Source organism: Phascolarctos cinereus, unplaced genomic scaffold, assembly GCF_003287225.1.
Source record: "Phascolarctos cinereus isolate Bilbo 61053 unplaced genomic scaffold, phaCin_HiC Scaffold_4;HRSCAF=312, whole genome shotgun sequence".
NCBI classification, from domain to species: domain Eukaryota; kingdom Metazoa; phylum Chordata; class Mammalia; order Diprotodontia; family Phascolarctidae; genus Phascolarctos; species Phascolarctos cinereus.
The window spans coordinates 153,969,541-153,987,552 of record NW_027555847.1 but is presented as its reverse complement, the minus strand read 5'-3'; the positions used below and the strand labels follow the sequence as shown (position 1 = coordinate 153,987,552).

The 18,012-nt window shown below is 36.1% G+C and overlaps 1 protein-coding gene across 5 annotated transcripts in view; it reads left to right on the top strand.

Moving 5' to 3' along the window:
* GKAP1 (G kinase anchoring protein 1) overlaps positions 1–18,012 on the top strand; it is a 64,027-nt gene that overhangs the window by 45,218 nt on the left and 797 nt on the right. For 4 of the 5 annotated variants that reach the window (XM_020966964.2, XM_020966965.2, XM_020966962.2 and 1 more), the window contains 5 exons: positions 3,772–3,924; positions 11,019–11,120; positions 13,928–13,991; positions 14,883–14,953; positions 16,034–16,111. In XM_020966964.2, coding sequence (XP_020822623.1) covers positions 3,772–3,924; positions 11,019–11,120; positions 13,928–13,991; positions 14,883–14,953; positions 16,034–16,111 — 468 coding nt within the window. The remainder of the gene's footprint in view (positions 1–3,771; positions 3,925–11,018; positions 11,121–13,927; positions 13,992–14,882; positions 14,954–16,033; positions 16,112–18,012) is intronic. The other variant, XM_020966966.2, reaches the window with a different exon arrangement.

Here is an 18,012-nt window from a genome sequence, read left to right as displayed (position 1 = left end):
GGATAGAACATTGGCCCTGGAGTCAGGAAGACTCATCTTCCTGAGTTCAAATCTGGCCTCAGACACTGAGTGTCTGAGTGACCCTGGCCAAGTCACTTGACCCTGTTTGCCTCAGTTTCTTCCTCTGTAAAAACAGCTGGAAAAAGAAATGGCAAACTAGACCAGTAACTTTGCCTAGAAAACACCAGATGGGGTCATGGAGAGTCAGAATTGAAATCTGAATAAGAAGAAATATGATTGAAGGAATTTTGTACCTTTGAAAATTTACCCTTAATTCTCTTTTGTGAGACTATAAGAAATTAGTGAAAGGAAAAATTACATTTTTGCATATTTAATCATTTAAAATACACCATCAAGGTAAATTGATGTATTTGGAGTTCTTAATTCTCTAGGACCTGAATGTTTAGATATCCATGTAGGTTATGCCATTTCTTCAGAAAGTTATCAAAGCTACTTTACATTTGCAGATGGCTCTAACAAAGGAATGTTACTGTTTTGTATGCTAAAACTGAACATATTACTATACTTTATTACCCCAGTCTATATTATTGCAGCAACTTCTTAGCTGAAGTTTCCATGACTCCAGGTGTTCCTCTGTCTAGTTCATTCTATAAGTTTCTGCCAGTTATTCTGTAAGCAGTTTCTTTTTTTGTTTTGTTTTTTTACCATGTCACTTTCCTGCTTGGAAACCTTCAAAAGTTTCTTTTTGACCAGTACACCAGATCTAAACTCCTCTACATTACTTATAAGGCAGCTCATAATCTGTCCCTGCCATAATTGCTCAGTGTATTTGCAAGTATTACTTTTTGTTTATACCCTTCTCACCAAGTTGGTTAGTCTGATCACCACTCCACTTCCTCAGTTCTGGTCTGCCTTTTACTTATGTTGTTTCCCTTCCCTGATGTGTCCTTTTCTTACCTCTCTACCTATCTAACTCCTGTTCCTCTCCTCAAAGTCTAAAGGCTTCTGTGAACATTTACCAGAACTCATTAATGCCCCTCTCCTTTGAATTTCTGGATTGATCTGATAGGATTTTCCTTCATGAAGAAAGGTGGACATTAAGATAGACAGGATAGTCTGGAGGGTTTTCTCTTAAATGAAATATAAGGTTATTTAATCCCTTTTTTCAGCTGATATTATTAGGGTTTATTGTTAACATTATTACAAATTGGGGTCTGCATATGAGGACATGGTGTGTGTAGAAGAAACTTAGAAAAGGACTTAAAGAGGTATATACAAGGTATGGATGGGGTAACTTCAAGAACAAGAACGGAAAAGAAGAGTCCATGAACAGGGAGGAGGAGGTAAAAAAGATTAGGCATAATGGTATTTACTTTAATAAAGACAGCGTTAGCTTTTTAAAAGTTACTGTAATTGTAGTTTCATAAATACCTATCAGTTTCCCTTTAGGTAACAGTTGAAACCTTTAGAAAATTTAGAGGATTATTATTGAATTCATAAGACATTTACTAAATACTATGTATCTCTATATACATACACATTTATATAAGTGTATATGTACTCATATGTGTGTGTGTGTATATATATATATATACACATAAATACATATGCAAACACATACATATGGGTATCCATGTGTGTATGCACGTGTATACATACATATACATGTGTGTGCACACTTGTGTGCTGGGGTTGGAGGATGTATAAAGTTTAGATAGAACATTGTTCCTGTCCTCTTTGAGCTTACAGTCTTCTAAGTATATGTAAATTACAGATAACTGGTGCTTAACATAAGTGCTTAAGAAGCAAAAAAAGTACCGCATAAAAACTTACAAGACATAATTGTTAGGAGAATAAGGGAAAGTTGCATGGAAGATATGACATGTTTCAGATAGATTTTTCTCTATGAAAAATTTAGGTGGAAGAAAAGGTGGTAGCAACATCAAGGGATCCTATAGAGGAGAGAGAAAGGAGGACACAGCCAATCCTGGGGAAAAAGGAAAAGGCATGAACACAAACTAGAAACCCTGGTGCATGGGTCTACAGCTGCTACATACACTGAGCATTTTATTACATGTGGTTTTTTATTTACTATAGTTTTGTGAGTTCTCTCTCTCCAAGTAGAATGTAAGCTCAAAAGCAACAACAAAATGCTGCCAGTCTTTGGTTTAGGTAGCTGTGAAGCAAGCAATTAATTGCTTCAGGTTGTGAACTGCCACAATAGGTAAAGTGGGCAGGAGAGCTTTTGAGTTTTTATCAGCAGTCTGTCTCCACAAATGTAGTATGATCCTTGATCTGATATCATTAGAAGAATATTTGAAGAGTGCGTAATTTGAATTGCTTCTTCAAAATAATTTTTATCGTTCTATTCATTATAAAATGAACATATACATAGGGAAAATTAGATCTTGGTGAATTGACCTGTGTTGTCTTTCATTTTATTTGTCCTCTACTGAGAATATTGTATCAGTGTAAAATTCATTGGTGTTTCTAAGTTTAGTTCTTGTAATGGAATTGGAGATGTTGGATGAAGTATAGCAGTATTTGTAGAAGTGGAATTATGTCTTTAGCCCTTTAAAATGATATTATTTTAGTATATTTTTGAAAACATCATTGAAATGTTAAATTATCTTGATAAATTCTATTAAACATTGACTTTTACTACAGAATTAGTAGGTAGAGTTTTTTAATGTGGCAACTCATAAAATTACTAAAATCAGACAACAGGCATTTGTTTAGCACCTACAATGTATTTATATGATGATTAAAAGGTTGTTTGGGAGGAAGAGCACTAGCAGTTAGGAGGATCAGAGAAGACTTTTCACGTAGGTGTCACTTGAAGGATTCCAAGAGACAAGAGGTGAGGCAAGGGAGTGCATTTTAGACATGGGAGCAGCCAAGTCAAAATGCAGAGAGATGGGAGAGCAGGTGTCATGTGTGAGAAACAGCAAGAGGGCTATTATAGCTTGTCCTGAGAGTATATGGAAGGTGGTAATGTCAATAAAGGCTGGAGCAGTAGGGAGGGGCCAGAAGGTAAAGGACTTTAAATGTCAGACTAAGGAATGAAGGGGTAGTAGTCTCTGCTAATAGTAATAATCTCTCCAATGAAATAATAGACCTTTTGAAGTTTAAAATATCATACGGCTAAACAATTACCTTCAGACACTTTACATTCCAAAAAAAAAAAACGAGGGAAGAACCTCAGTGCTTAGTGCTTATTGATCTTCCTGTTTACTCAGTAATGAATACATAAGCCTATCAAAGACTAAGGAAAATTTTTGGTGGTTACTTAACCTTATTTGAGAACATGGGAATTAAGTGTAATTTAGGGAATAAAAGTGACTTGGCACATAAGCCTTTTCTCACCTTTCTGTCTCCACAATAGGAAGTTAGGGAAGAAATGAAATTTACCCGTATATAGACTGAAATTTCCAGCAGTGCGTAGTTGGGGAAATATTTGGAAATTTTTCCTTAACTAAACCTGTTTTGTCTATGCATTGAAGACATCAAATTGTTTTAAAATCATATCTAAAAGATTGAAGTATTTAGCTTCAAAAAATAGAAGAAGCACCAGGGGATAGCTGTAAGACCTTTGTGTTTCTCTCTGCTTTTTTCTGAATGTCATTCTGGGCCTCCCTACTTTCTCTCCTCTTGAGAGATGTGCAAGAAAAGGAAGGGAAGAAGTGGGGGACTACTTCTGTACTTTAGCATTATGCGTTTCATTTTCTGCCCTACTTTTGGTGGGTGGGTAGTTCTATTATGTTGATCTTTATGTGTGCAGTGATAGTAAATCATAATTCATTTTGGCAGGAATTGAGTTCTTCTCAGACTTTATCACATGATGGAGGATTCTTCAATAGACTGGAAGATGATGTTCATAAAATTCTTATTAGAGAAAAGAGAAGAGAACAGCACACAGAATATAACGGAACAGATAATTGTACAGCCCATGAACACAGCCAGGCATGTAAAGTAGGAAATTCTCTTAAAAGCACAATGAACATTTTAATACTGAAATTAAAATGTATATTTTCCAGATATAACCAATTCAGTTATAACTTTACATAGTAAAAAATTTAGCTGCTTCAGTCCCCTTAAGTTTACCTATATAATTTATTTTGAAATATAGTTTACTTTAAGAAAAACGTATGTACCCTGAGTTCCAGAACACAGTGTACCTAGAGTCCAGCTTTGTAACCTCCTAGCTTTGTGACCTTTGACAAATCATTTGACTTTCTGGTCCTCATTTTCCTCTTTTCCAAAATGGGAATAACTGTGTTTTTACTGCCCTATATCATGGTGTTTTTATGAGGATCAAATTATACCTAAAACTCTTTTAACTATGAGTGTTAGCCATTTTTGTTTCCATGAAAATCTTTGCAGAAATGACTAGGGCTTGGGCTGAAAGAATTAATGGATGAAGAGAAAGGATATTGAGAAAGTGGGCTTCTCAGCTACTGGTCTTTAAAGCTGTTGCCACCTCCAGAGTGGAATTTACTGTGAAGGTGGCACTGGCTGAGAGGTTGTGAGGGTAGGGCTAGAATTGTGGCTGAGAATTGGGCTAATGACAATTCACAGTTATGAGTTGTAGGGGTCTTTTTGTTTGTATTGCTACATTGCTCCATTACATTCATTTTCTTTCTACTGACAACTGAAAAAATTTAAAACCATTTCTAAGTAAGCTTTCCTATAAGTTCAGTAGAAGATATTGCTGGCAATGGTCAATAACAGTCAATATAAAAGTTTATTTATACTTGTGGTAGAATAGCATATCATATCTTTTATATTGACTTTTATTGACTAAGTACTAGCAATATCTATACGAAAAGAGAAAAAGTTAAAGGGCCCTCAGTTCCTATGTGAGCACTCATGTAACTGATTATTGGATATAGGACAGGCTTTATTTAATCTTATAGAAAATGTAAAACTACAGGGGATCCATAAGCAATCAAGACAGTTCTTTTCCAGTAGGTCTTTATTTACCCAGGAACCCTGGCTCTCAAGGGAATGGTCCAGGTTTGCTCTTACATAGAATGGATCTTTACCTTGGTTTTCCTCAGTTGCTATCTAGTGCAACCCATACCTGAAAAAAATTCTTTGCTGTTTCATCATCAATAAGTTATCCAGGCTTTGCCTGAAGACATCCAATGAGGGAAACCCATTAGCCTTCACGGGTAATACGTTTTACTTTGAGACAGCTCTAATTGTTAGGAAATTTTTCGATGACATCAAGTTAAGATTCGCCTCTTTGCAACTCCTACTCTTCATCATTACAGTCCAAGAAATGTTTGAACACAGCTCTCATATCCCTCTTTAGTCTTCTCTAGGTAGAACATTCACAATTCTTGTAACTGATCCTCATGACATGGACCCGTGTCCCTTTATCCTGCTTATCCTCTTCTGCTCTAGCTCATTAATGTCCTTCTTAAATCATTATCACTCAGAACTGATGTGGTATGACTAAAGCAGAGTATAATAGGACTATTACATCCTTATTCCTGGAAGCTGTGCTTTTCTTCTGCCAGCCCAAGATCAGATTCACAATTTTAGCTCCCACATCATATTGCTGATTTCATAGTGAGTTTGCAGTCTACCAGGACCCCAAGATATTCTTCAAATAGATTTCCCCCATCTTGTAATTATGAAGTTGATTTTGTAAGACCGAATATAAGACTTCATATTTATCCTGGTTGAATTTCAATATATTAGATTTATCTTAGTGCTATATATTTGTGGAAGCTGATTCCTTTATCCTACTGTGTTAGTTATTCTTCCCAAGTTTATTCATCTGTGAAAATTTGATAAACATTCCTTCTATTCCTTTATCCAGCTCAGTGATAAAAATATCAAACAGCACAGAACCAAATGCGTATCTCTCCCTGGATGCTCCCTCCACTGGAGACCTTCGTCTAGTTGACGTTGAACCCTTAATAATATTTGTGTCTAGCCATTCAACCAATTCCAGATCTATCTAATTGTATTATAATTAAATGAAATTTTTTCCATCTTTTCCACAAAACTAGCTGTAATACTTAAGTAAATACGTTGCCAAAATCTAGGTAAACTAAATTATAGCATTCCCCTTCTGCTAAGTGTGTCACCTGTCAAAAACAGAAATAAGTCTGGTGTGACTTGTAGATGAAACCATTCTGGCTCTTTTGTACCATTTCTCTACACCATTTCTTTTTCTAGATAGTCCATATCTCTTTATTAATAATGAGTTCTAGGATTTTCTAAGAAATTGAAATCAGACCATGTGGCCTACAGTTTGAAGACTTTATTCTCTCTTTTTTAATTGTATCACCATTTGCCTTCTCCAGGTGTAAGACACTCTTCCCATTCTTCATAATCTTTGCTTGATCTAGGAGCTTTTCGCTTGGCTCAAAAGTCTTAAGCCCAGGAACTCCTGGATGGCTCGACTGTTACTTTCACCTGCTGTTTGTTATCTCTGGGACCATGTGGTTTCTTTTATGCATTTGAGTGGTTATATGATAGCATAGAATTCCCTACAAAGAACTAGAGTCTATGTCCAATTAATTGTCCCCTACATGTCCCTCCAGTCTCTTTTTGAAGGCCAAATCCAAGAGTATAGCCCAAGTGTTAACTATTAGAAATGAAGAAATGCTTGTGAACCTTACGATCATAATAAGATTAAGTGGTACCTTAGTATGAGGCAAGTTTGTATCTTCTTTGTGATGATGCCAGAACAAAAACCTCATTCATCCCTGATAACCATGTTAACGTAAGGTTACCCTTACATATGGCTAACATGTAAATATGTTGTAAGAACTTTCTTAAAGGTCCTTAAATACACATTTATGAAACAATACCTTTAATTACTCTTGGAAATTGTGGAAGTTAGAAATGTGAAATGTAGATGAACTCCATTTTAAACAAATCTAGTATGTGAACATCCCAATTTGCAAAACAGATTAAGCATTAATATTTTGGGGTTTATAGAGTTTTTTCTTCATAAAAAGGTTTATTTTAGAATTCTTTGAATAAGAAGTTCCCCTGGTATATTTGACATACAATATAATTTGCAAAATATTTTTTTTTAACAATTTCAGAATTGTTTCAGAACACATTTGGTTAAGGTGAGGTACAGTTGGAAATTCAAGAATGCTTTAAGTGTGTTAGAGCCATATTGGGTTAATGGAGTAGAAGTCACATACTGAGATCCTAGTCTAGGGCTTCATGTAGTTAGTTATTGAGGTGACCTGAGTGTTTGAATGCTGTGCCGGAAGAGCACAAGTTCTGGCAGTACTACAGAGTTGGAGAGGTTGCTCATGTGTGACTGTATATTGTCTGAAAATCAGCCTAAATTGACTTTCTTTGGTCAACTTTTTAAAAAACGCTTTTTTTTGGCCATAGCCACTAATACTGTTTACTAAAGTGTAGAAGAATTGTGTTCTGCATTGGTGGAGGAAGGGCTCATATTGACATAATCATGGATCCTTAAAGTATTGAAGTAGTGAAGATGGGGGTCAGAAGTTTGTGGCATCTGTCCTTATCTTTTGAGGTCAAAACCATGTATAGAATGGTACTGTACTTTCCAATAAAATTGTGTTGTGGTTTGTCCTTCATTCTCAAAGAGGAGCATGACATCAAGGAAATGATGATGTGACTTGCAGTTGACTTTGATTTGAGTGAGGGAGGGCTGTGCAAAAGTCACCAGCCTCACTTTCTGTTCCAGAGCCACCTGGGTCCGATGGCCAGATGTTTATCAGGACGACTGGAAATGGCCCAGGATGCAGTGGGCCCTCCTGGCTCATAGTGAATGTAAATAGTAACTGTTTCTCTTTTGGCCAGCAACCTTGAGGGTCTTCTCTCAATCTGATTTTTTTTTTTTAATTGAAGGGCCATCTCTTGATTCAGTTCTTAAAGAGGCCTGTTCACTAAATAGGTATTGCCTTACTCAAAGTGAGAAGCTGAAAAGACCTTAGCTTAAAAGGGCCAAGGTCTCTCACTGCATCCTGGGCCATCTCCAGTCATTCTGATAGACATCTGGCCACTGGACACAGATGGCTCTGGAGGAGAAAGTGAGGCTGGTGACCTTGCACAGCCCTCCCTCACTCAAATCAAAGTCAATTGCAAGTCATGTCATCGTCTCCCTGATGTCATGGTCCTCTTTGAGAATGAAGAACAAACCACAATCTGTGAGTAGTCCAAGCTGCCTGAATGGGGATCCAGCTGGTCAGTTCCAGTTGGGCAACTCGTTTCATCTTCCCCTCCCCTCCCTTCCTCTCCAGGTGTTCTGCCCAAAGGAAGGTAAAATTTTGATGGCCAAAAGCTAACTATTAACTTGGAGTTTACTGGCTAGATTTCTTTCTCAAAGACCAAACCTAAAGCCCAATTCACTCTGGATCTCTTGGATTGGACAACAGTAGGTCCCTGCCCAATCACCAGTTTCCAGTAAAATATCTCAAAACCAAAAGAGGCAAAAAAAATGCCAGATGCTTTTAAAATAATCATAACAAAATGATTTAAACACAACAAGAGTACAGTGTTAAGACTAGATTTGTAAAAATTTTAGAATAATAATATCTGCATCAAACAAATCATAATTATAGGAATTAGAGCTGAAAGGAACTTTAGAAGTAATCAAGGGTGAATCCCTTCATTTTATAGATAAGGAAAATGAGGCCTAGGGAATTTAAGGGATTCATCCAAAATCATACTTAGGTAGATCATAACAATTTGTTTTATAAAGATAAAAAATATTTTATGATGATAAGCTCTGCCATTTCAGAATTTAAGGGTAGCATTGTGGTGTAAAAGAGAACAGTTGGTTTGGAATTGGGAGAATTAGACCCTATTTTTAGTTGTGCCTCCAACTACCTGAGTGACCTTGTGCAAATAATTTTATATCCTTATGCCTCAGTTTTCTCATAGGTGAAATAAGGTTTTGGGTCTAAAAGTGATTATAAACTGTGTCTTCTAACTCTCTGAATTTGAGTAGCAATAATTAGAATTCTGATTAAGAATGTTTAGATACGTGTTCATAGTAGAGACAACATTACTTCCTTGCATTTCTCTGTGGAGTTTTTAACTTTTGCAGATATTAGCAAATCTGTTTAATGTATATTAGGCTTCTCCAAATACTTCATTTTGTGGCCAGGTGTAAGGAAAAGCACTGGTATCTAAATTCAGGATTGAGTATTTTTATGTATTAATGGTATCATACTCTAAAACATCTCACTGTGTTTTTACTCCATAGATAAAAGAATGCCTTTTGTAGGAAACATGAGACAATTGAACCCTTTAGGATTTTTAGAAGTTTGGTGAATGAAGAGCATTTACTCAGCACATCACTTTGGGATGTCTGCAGACAAGTAGTAATACTTTGCAGAGTTGTTTACTTACTTTTTCAGAGTATGGCAGACAGTACATGAGTGAAAGGTTTTCTGACTTTAGTTTGGACAGGATGGAGAGTAGACAGCATATTTCTTGTTGCACATTCAAAAAATATCATTAAATTGGAAGTGAAGCTGAAGATAGAAGAAATGGGAAGAGAAAAGTTTAAAGAACCCAGGTAAGCATGATTTTAAATAGAGTTTTCTGTAGACTTGTTTAAGGAAAACAAGTCTATAGAAAGTGTGGGTTTGAGACCCAACTGAACCACATCATGCCAAGAGTGTTCATATATTAAACTGGAATGAAGACAGCATTAAATGGAAAATGGAACGGATGTCACTGTTTTCTGTAACAATTTATTTTCGTCATCAGTGGCAGTGGAACCAACATATTTGGATTCTTAACACCTTGTTCTCTGATATACTGTACAAGGAAGTTAAAATGGCACTTGAAGTCAGAAGATTAAATCAGAAATATGATCTTTGAACACCAAGCAAATTTATGTTGGAGGTGACAATCTTGAAGGACTGAGGAATCATAAGATATCTCAGGGTGGGAAGGATATCAAAAGAATGGGAAAATCATGGACAATAGTATCCAGAACTTGAATTTGAGAAACAGAATGGGCTGGTTATACTTTGGATATTTTTCAGTGCTTTCAACACTTCCCAAGAAGTTCCCTGGAACAAAGACCCATCTGTTTGACACAGATGTTCTCCTAGTGATGATATGTGATTGTGAATCTTAGAAGACCAGAAGTTTCAGGAAACATGGAGAGTCATGTTGAGCAGATGTAGACTATAATATATTTCCAGTGATTCTGTAAGTTTTAGAAGTGGCATAATAAGGTCATTGAGGAGATGTGTGATAAGGACAAGAATTACAAGACTGAGGAAGTACTTGAGTGCTGAAATATAAGAGACCTGGGAGAAGGCCTTCTGCAAACTAGCAGATCATCTATGGAGGATGGATTATGAATGAGAATCACCCGTAATTCTGTGGAAGATGTTTAGATGGATTTTTGTCTGGATTGATGGAGGGAATACCCACATAGATGTGATCATTGATTTGTTGTGCTGAAATGAAGTAAAGACATTGATTTCTAACCAAACATGATACATTAAAGAATGAGTACTATGAGAAGGGTAAGAGTAATTTTTCCGAGTTGTTCATGAAAATGTATTCTGTTTTTATATATTCCTAAGCTATTTTCTATAGAGATGAAATCTAAATCCAGATGCTTTTTTGTTTTGGTACTATTCTTTTAAGCTCTATTGAATGTGCTCTTAAGTTTGAAGAGCAAAGAAAATTTTTTGAAGAGAAGTTTGTCAGAATTATGTTTGTATTAAAAACTAAAAAGGGCTTTTTTTTTTAAAGGAAAAAGCAACAGTGTATTCCTGATGTGATTATTTTAAGGGTCGTGTAAATATTTCAGAGAGATGATTTTGTTGTGTGATATACTTAAAGTTTTAGATGATCACAAAATTTAAATTTAGCTTATAAATGGTTATTGGCATATTAACAGAGAAAGAGGGGAACCTTTGGAAATGGGAATATAGGAATTTGAATTTACTTTTGAAAAACTCAAATCAGGGCTTTCCTTTTTAGCTAAACTTTCAAAAAGGACTTTTTGAAACAAAGCATGATGGGAAATTTTTACTTCTAAAGCAATGGATTTTGTATTTGTTTTGTTTTTTTAGGAGGTATACTTGAAAGATGGAAGAACTGAAAGACTAAAGTTGGAACTTGAAAGGAAAGATGCTGAAATTCAGAAGTTGAAAAATAGCATCACTCAGTGGGAGGTCTGTGTTTAGTTACTATTGCAAGGTGAAATGTATTGTCTATTTTTGTTATACTAAATTTTTCCTAGTTATAAGTAATTATAAGAGTTGTTGATTGGTAGCGATGTCCTTCTTAGCTCCAACATTATATGAGTTTTAAAAACTGTGATCAGTGATATAATAATCTGAATGGTAATCATACTTATGCTTACTACAAACCTGTTATCTCCTGGATCTAATATAAAATCTTCTTTAGCTTTTAAAGCCCTGTACAAGTGGCCCTTCTTGCTTTTCCAGTCTAATTGCACCTTACTTTTTTCTACCAACTCTGTGGTTCAGCTACACTGGCCAACTGGCTGTTCTTCAACATAACACTCCATCTCTTGACTTCATGGTTTTCACTGACGGACCCTCAGGGGTAAAATTTCCTTTCTCCACACCCATGATAACTTAGCTTCCCTGTCTTCCTTCAAGACAACTTCAAACCTTGCCTTCTGCAGGAGCCCTTCCCCAACTCTCTCTACCACTATTAGTACCTTCCTTCTGAGATTACCTACTATATTACTCTCAATAAATCTTATATGTATGTAGTTATTTGTATGTTGTCTCCCCCATTAGAATGAACTCCTTACGGGTAAGTGCTGTACTTTTACCTTTCCTTTTATTCCCAGTGGCTAGCATATGTAAGTGCTTAATAAATGTTTATTGACTAACTTATTGACTGTCTTCCACCCCACACATAGATTTTTTTCCTACCCCTAAGGCAAGGGTTCTTAACCTTTATTTTTTCGTGGATCCCTTTGGCAGTCTAGTGAAACCTGTGGACTCTCTCTGCATAAAATTTTTTTGGCTTTGTTTTTTGGCAAGGCAATTGGGGTTAAGTGACTTGCCCGGGGTCACACAGCTAGTAAGTGTTATGTTGTCTGGTCTGAGACTGGATTTGAGCTCAGGTCTTCCTGACTGTAGGGCCAGTGCTCTGTCTACCTGTGACACTGCCTGCCCTTCTGAATAAAATTTTTAAACTGCATAAAACAAAATATATAGAATTTTAAAGGAAACCAATTATATTGAAATAAAGATGTATTTTTCCCCCCATTGAAGTCCATAGACCCCATGAAATCTATCTGTAGACCCCTTGGGGAACTTTGGACTCCAAGTTAAGAACCCCTGCACTATGGAGTTCCAAATGATGACTTAATTCTTTGTTTAAACTAAAATGTCCTACTGTTAATAGCACGTCAATATGTCCATCCCCATGTTCAAATCTGTTTTAAGATTAATTTCTTTGGTGAAACTTTTCGTGATCTTATACCATCTTTCTCATTTAGCCCTTGCATTTGCTTGATCATATATAAATTGTGTACTTTATACAGTATTACAACTGTAGTGTATTGTATGTGCCTCTTGATCTCTTAATTTTTGTATTTGTGTTGCATACCTCCTTAATTAAAAGCAAAGCTTGAAGTTCAGATTTTGAGCTGGTACGGACATTTAAGCCCATTTCATCCAGATGGTCTGGTGAAGCCAATGAACTTCTCAGAACAGTGTTTTAGGTGCATAAAATAAAATATATAGGATTACAAAGGAAACCATTTTTGTAGAAATATCTACCATGGTGCCAAGTTTTTTTACCATGCTTTTATATCTGTTATTCAGTAGATATTATTAACTATTTAATTGATCATAGAGAGAATTTGAATTTTCATTTTATATGTTAATCAAATAACCTGTGTGCTTTTCTATATGTGTTAAGAGGAAAAAATAAATTTCTTATACAGGTGTCTTTAGACGTTTAAAAACATGCATTTTCCTAAATTTCTTAGTAATCTCTAGCTTTACCAGTAGAACCTGTAATAAGACTTCAACTTGAGTTTCTCATTTAGACAATATGTGAGAGTCCCTAGACATTTAAAAAGGGAGTCTCAGGCCTATTTCTGTAAATTGCTATTGCATGTCAGTCACACAGGTTTCAACTCGTGAACTAATTCAGGCATTGAAATAAGTAGATAATTAGTGTGGTCTGTGTTATCTGAAATAATATTGAAAATGAATTACTTTCTTGTCCGGCTTTCTTTTTGAGAATGAAGAATGAAAATCTCTTCAGGAAAATTTTCTATTATGTTAACTTCTTTCCTTTGCCCTCATCCCTTCACCCTTCATTTTGAATCGTTTGTAATATTTAATATCTACATTTTTATACAGATATTATATAATAACTCTAAATCAGGGCCTTATGGCTAAGGTGGAAATATGCTTAATATGATTGTACATGTAAAGCCTGTATCAGATTGCATGTTGTCTTGGGGAAGGGAAAGAGGGAGAAAAAAATTTGAAACTCAGAATCTTACAAAAGTGAATGTTGAAGGGGCAGCTAGGTGGCGTAGTGGATAGAGCTCTGGCCTTGGAGTCAAAAGGACCTGAATTCAAATCCAGCCTCAGACACTTGACACTTGCTAGCTGTGTGACCCTGGGCAAATCGCTTAACCCTGATTGCCTCACCAAAAAAAGAAAGAAACCCTGAATTTTGAAAACTATCTTTACATGTAATTGGAAAAAATAAAATACTGTTCAGTGAAAAAAAAAAAAGCTAATGAAATCATAGATCCAGTGCCTATTCAAAGGCAATAAATAAATAAATAAATCGAGGCCTTAGTTGAGGACAATATGCAATGTCCTGTACAAATAATTTTCATACGCTTAATTTCTTCAACTGATTTATGTCCATGTAGGAAGCCTAGAATTTTTAGTTCACTAGTTGCTGTAGTTTGATTCATGTATTGTACTATTTACTTTTAAAACTAAACAGTCTTGTTCTCTTTGACAATTAGGCAAAATATAAAGAAGTAAAAGCAAGAAATGCTCAGTTATTGAAAATGTTACAAGAAGGTGAAAGTAAGTAATTTGTATCTTTATATGTTTTCTAGATTTACAACAATCATATTTGGGATATTTCATATTTTTAAAATATAATTTATAAATTTAACAATATTGACCCACAGAGAGATTCCCAATCATCATACTTAATCATCCCTGATCATTCAGCTATTACTAGTCATGCTTGAAAGACTTCACTACCTTACAAGATAATACACACTAAATAGGATTTTTGAATTTCACTTCCTTAGAAATTATTGAACCATTATCTATAGAGAGATTCTTAAGCAAATATACTTTCTGAAGACACTGCTTCTTTTAGTTCTGAGAGAAGAGAAGCAATTGAGGGGGTGGGCAACCAGGATTAAGTGACTTCTGAGTCACACAGCTAGTAAGTATCTGAGGCTAGATTTGAACCCAGGTCTTCCTGACTCCAGGGCTGGTGTTCTATCCAGCTTCACCACCTTCTAGAGAAGCAGTTCCTTGACCAGTGATGAACATAATGTTTCCACACCAACAGTAAGCTCCCATGTTTGTGGAGGATAGGCAACCATGAACCTTTTAACAACAATGTAATTTGAGAGTGGATTGTTTATTCTTGTGTGTATGTATGTATGTATGTATGTATGTATGTATGTATGTATGAAAGAGTTTTCCTTAGGAAAATAATTTATCAATAAATTCTTGTTTTTCAATCTGTCCTTGAATTTTTTGACTGTGCTGATTGGCCACGGTGCAGGTGGCTAAGCTCGTGGATAGTATTTTTGAACCCAGGATTAGTCTTTTGGGCAGCTTCATCTTGACAGACATTCAGAAACCTTAAGATTTGAGAGACAGATGTACCCTGACTCCTGTGCTGTGTACTTGACAGTTTTAAGAACTCTTGTGTTTTTTTTTCCTTTTCGTCAGTGAAAGATAAAGCAGAAATACTTCTTCAAGTTGATGAATCACAAAGTATCAAAAATGAGCTAACCTTACAGGTAAGGAAATTTGTGATATTTATTTGAAGTTTGGCCATAGGACAAATAAGACCTTGCTGTAGGCACTGACATGAGTCAGGCAAGGGATAGCAAACATCACGTTAGCCTTGCAGTCTTCTGACCACACTTTTGAGGTTCTTCCCTGGGTCCATTCCCACAGAGTCTTACCATGAGGGTATTCCTTTTGCAGGATTCACATTTTGCTTCAGCTCCCGTGGGGTTTTAGTCTCTCCATGCCTGTACAGCTACTGCCGACATTATGTTGAGTTAATGGTCCTCTTTCCAGCTGGCTACAAGGGCTTGAGTGCCTCTCTCTCTCGGCACATCACACATCCATACCTGCGGTCAGACTTCCTTCTGTGCCACTGTTGGCTACTCCACCCCTGAAAACTGTTTTTTACCCTAGAGAAAATATTCTAAGCTGTAGCTCTGTTAAAATATAAAATGTACGTGACTGATATGAAAATGTGTTTAACAGTCATATGTTTTAATGTCAAATTTCTTTCCTTCTCAAGGAAGGGGTGGGAAGGAGGGAGAGAATTTGGAACTCGAAATTTTTAAAACTGTTTACATGCAATTGGGAAATAATGAAATAAATAAAAATGTTAACATAAAATAGAATGTGCTGCACCTCAGTTTTTTGTGTTTTGTTTTTTGTAGAATGAGGGGTTGGACTAGATGGCCTCTGAGGTCCCTTTCCAACCTTAGATCTAGATCCGTCCTTTGAATTATGGAGTCCATTCACTGTCTTCTAAAAAACGAGTCGTTACAAGTTGTTTTTCTTCTGTTGAACTTGCTGTGACCTGTGTGTTTTTATTTAGAAATCGTTCTTAGGGGCAGCTAGGGGGAGCAGTGAATAGAGCTCCAGCCTTGGAGTCAGGACCTGAGTTGAAATGCAGCCTCAGACCCTTGATACTTACTAGCTGTGTGACCTGGGCAAGTCACTTAACCCCACTTGCCTCATCAAAAAGAAAAAGAAAAGAAACAAAAGTCATTCCTGTCAGTCGCTGTTAACATTCCTTACAAAGGTCATTTTTTGAAAAGGAGGACTTTTTTTCTCATTGATTATTTACATTGCAGGTGACATCACTTCATGCTGCATTAGAGCAAGAAAGATCAAAAGTGAAGGCATTACAAGCAGAGTTAACAAAATATCAGGTAAGCCTGTTATGATTCTGTGAATGATTTTATAAGGATCCCAGACTGAGAGGTGGAAAGGACCTTAGACACCATCAGTTCCAATCCCCTCATTTTACAGATGAGGAAACTGAGACATAGAGGTTGGATTGCATAACAAATTTTAAGTAAGAGATCTGTGAGAAACAAATTTTATGTGAAGGTTAAATTTTATTCATCTTACCAAATATATTGCAGAATTGAATACTGCTATTGTTATAAATACAAGTAGAAATAACTGAGGGAACTCAGTAAGAGTCTAAGAAACATTAAAGAATTTTGCTTTCAACTCAGGAGAAGCAGTAATGGCATTCAGAATTTTATGAAATATTTTATTTTTAAAGTTGTATGCAATATGTTCCCTCAGCTAAAGTCCTACTACTGTGCTAATTGTGATATGGAGGTCACCTTGGGTATTCAGAGGCCATGCCAGTGGTACAAGTTCTCGCATATCTTTACCCAACTGGAAGCCCATAACAGACTGTGTGTCTTTATCTGAGGACCAGCCTCTAGCTGAGTTCAGAGTCTCAGGCAGTTGGTCATGGGATGAAGAATTTTTCAGCCATGGCAACTTTATCTACTAATTTATAGAGAGGTATAAGCATAAGTGAAAGGAGTTCCTATACTAATAAAATTATGGATGCTTGGAGTGTTGAAGTATATTAAGTATAGAAGTACATTAAGTACTAAGAAATGATGAAATCTAAGAGTGATTATTTTTAGCTTCCAGATTGTTAATCTATACACAATTCGTTACACAGCAATCATTTCCTTATCTAAAGAGTTTGTAGATAAAAGTATATAAAGTTGGAAGAATAAAATTTTATTTTAGCCCATATTTGAGAGCTACGTAGGTGTGTGATGTGTGTATATGTGGTTTTTTGTTTTAAAATGTAAAAAATATTTAAAAATCTGTTAGTAACGAATTAAATCTTTTGGAGGAAAAAAGTGCACACTCTTTCAAACATAGTTACTGGTCAGGAAGTTAGGGGGTGGGCTGCTTCTCAACTGAGATCAGTAGCAGTGGCTTTTTGTTGGGTAGAGGAGCCCTTGTAGCCTGCAACAGCCCCACCCACTACTATTATGTAAACCCTTACTGTAAAACTCGAGGTTGGAGCAGGCCCACCTTTTTTTACATTAGAGCTAGGTTCCTGTCCATGGCCTGGAAAGCCCAGGACCAGTGAAAATTGTGCTGCCAATGTGCTCCCCAGGCTACAGCCCTAGCTTTGAAGTTTACCAGCCCAGGGAGAAGGGACTGCCTTCGCCTGGGAGGCCTTGGGACAGGCCCTTGATCCAGGCCTCTGCCTATAGAAAAACTGTTGCCAGTTGAGAAGCAAGGTAAGAGTTTTATGCTATATGAGCATGCACCTAGTTTGCAAGTGGTACCTAGTTTGCATAAAATATACCTCACTGAGCCTTTCCTTCTTATGGGGGAAGTCAGTTCCATTTTTTCTCCTGATTACGTTACATAAATTAGTGGTTCCAAATGTTTCCTTCCACAATTCACAAAAGTTTTGAGCATCTCTCATGGCTCATATCAACCTTTCTCATACCTTTCCTTTAAAAAAAAAAGTATAGTAGGATTTTCATCCATTTAAAAATTATTTGAGGGCAAAGTATATTAGTGAATACTTCCTAAATGTTCTTGAATGGTTGTTGACAAGAAGGGAACACAGAAGCAGAGCAGCAGAAAAAGAAGAAGCAATCAGAACCCTGGTGAGTGTGTAGAAGGAATAGAAAATGCTGCCACTTCTAACAAATAGCAAGTCTGAGACTGATGTGACCCAGTAATACTTAATACATAGCCAACATTTTAAGAAACGTATTGCATTAAATGATTTTAAAATTAACCTTTTAACTGGAAACTAGTCTTGTTTAAAAGC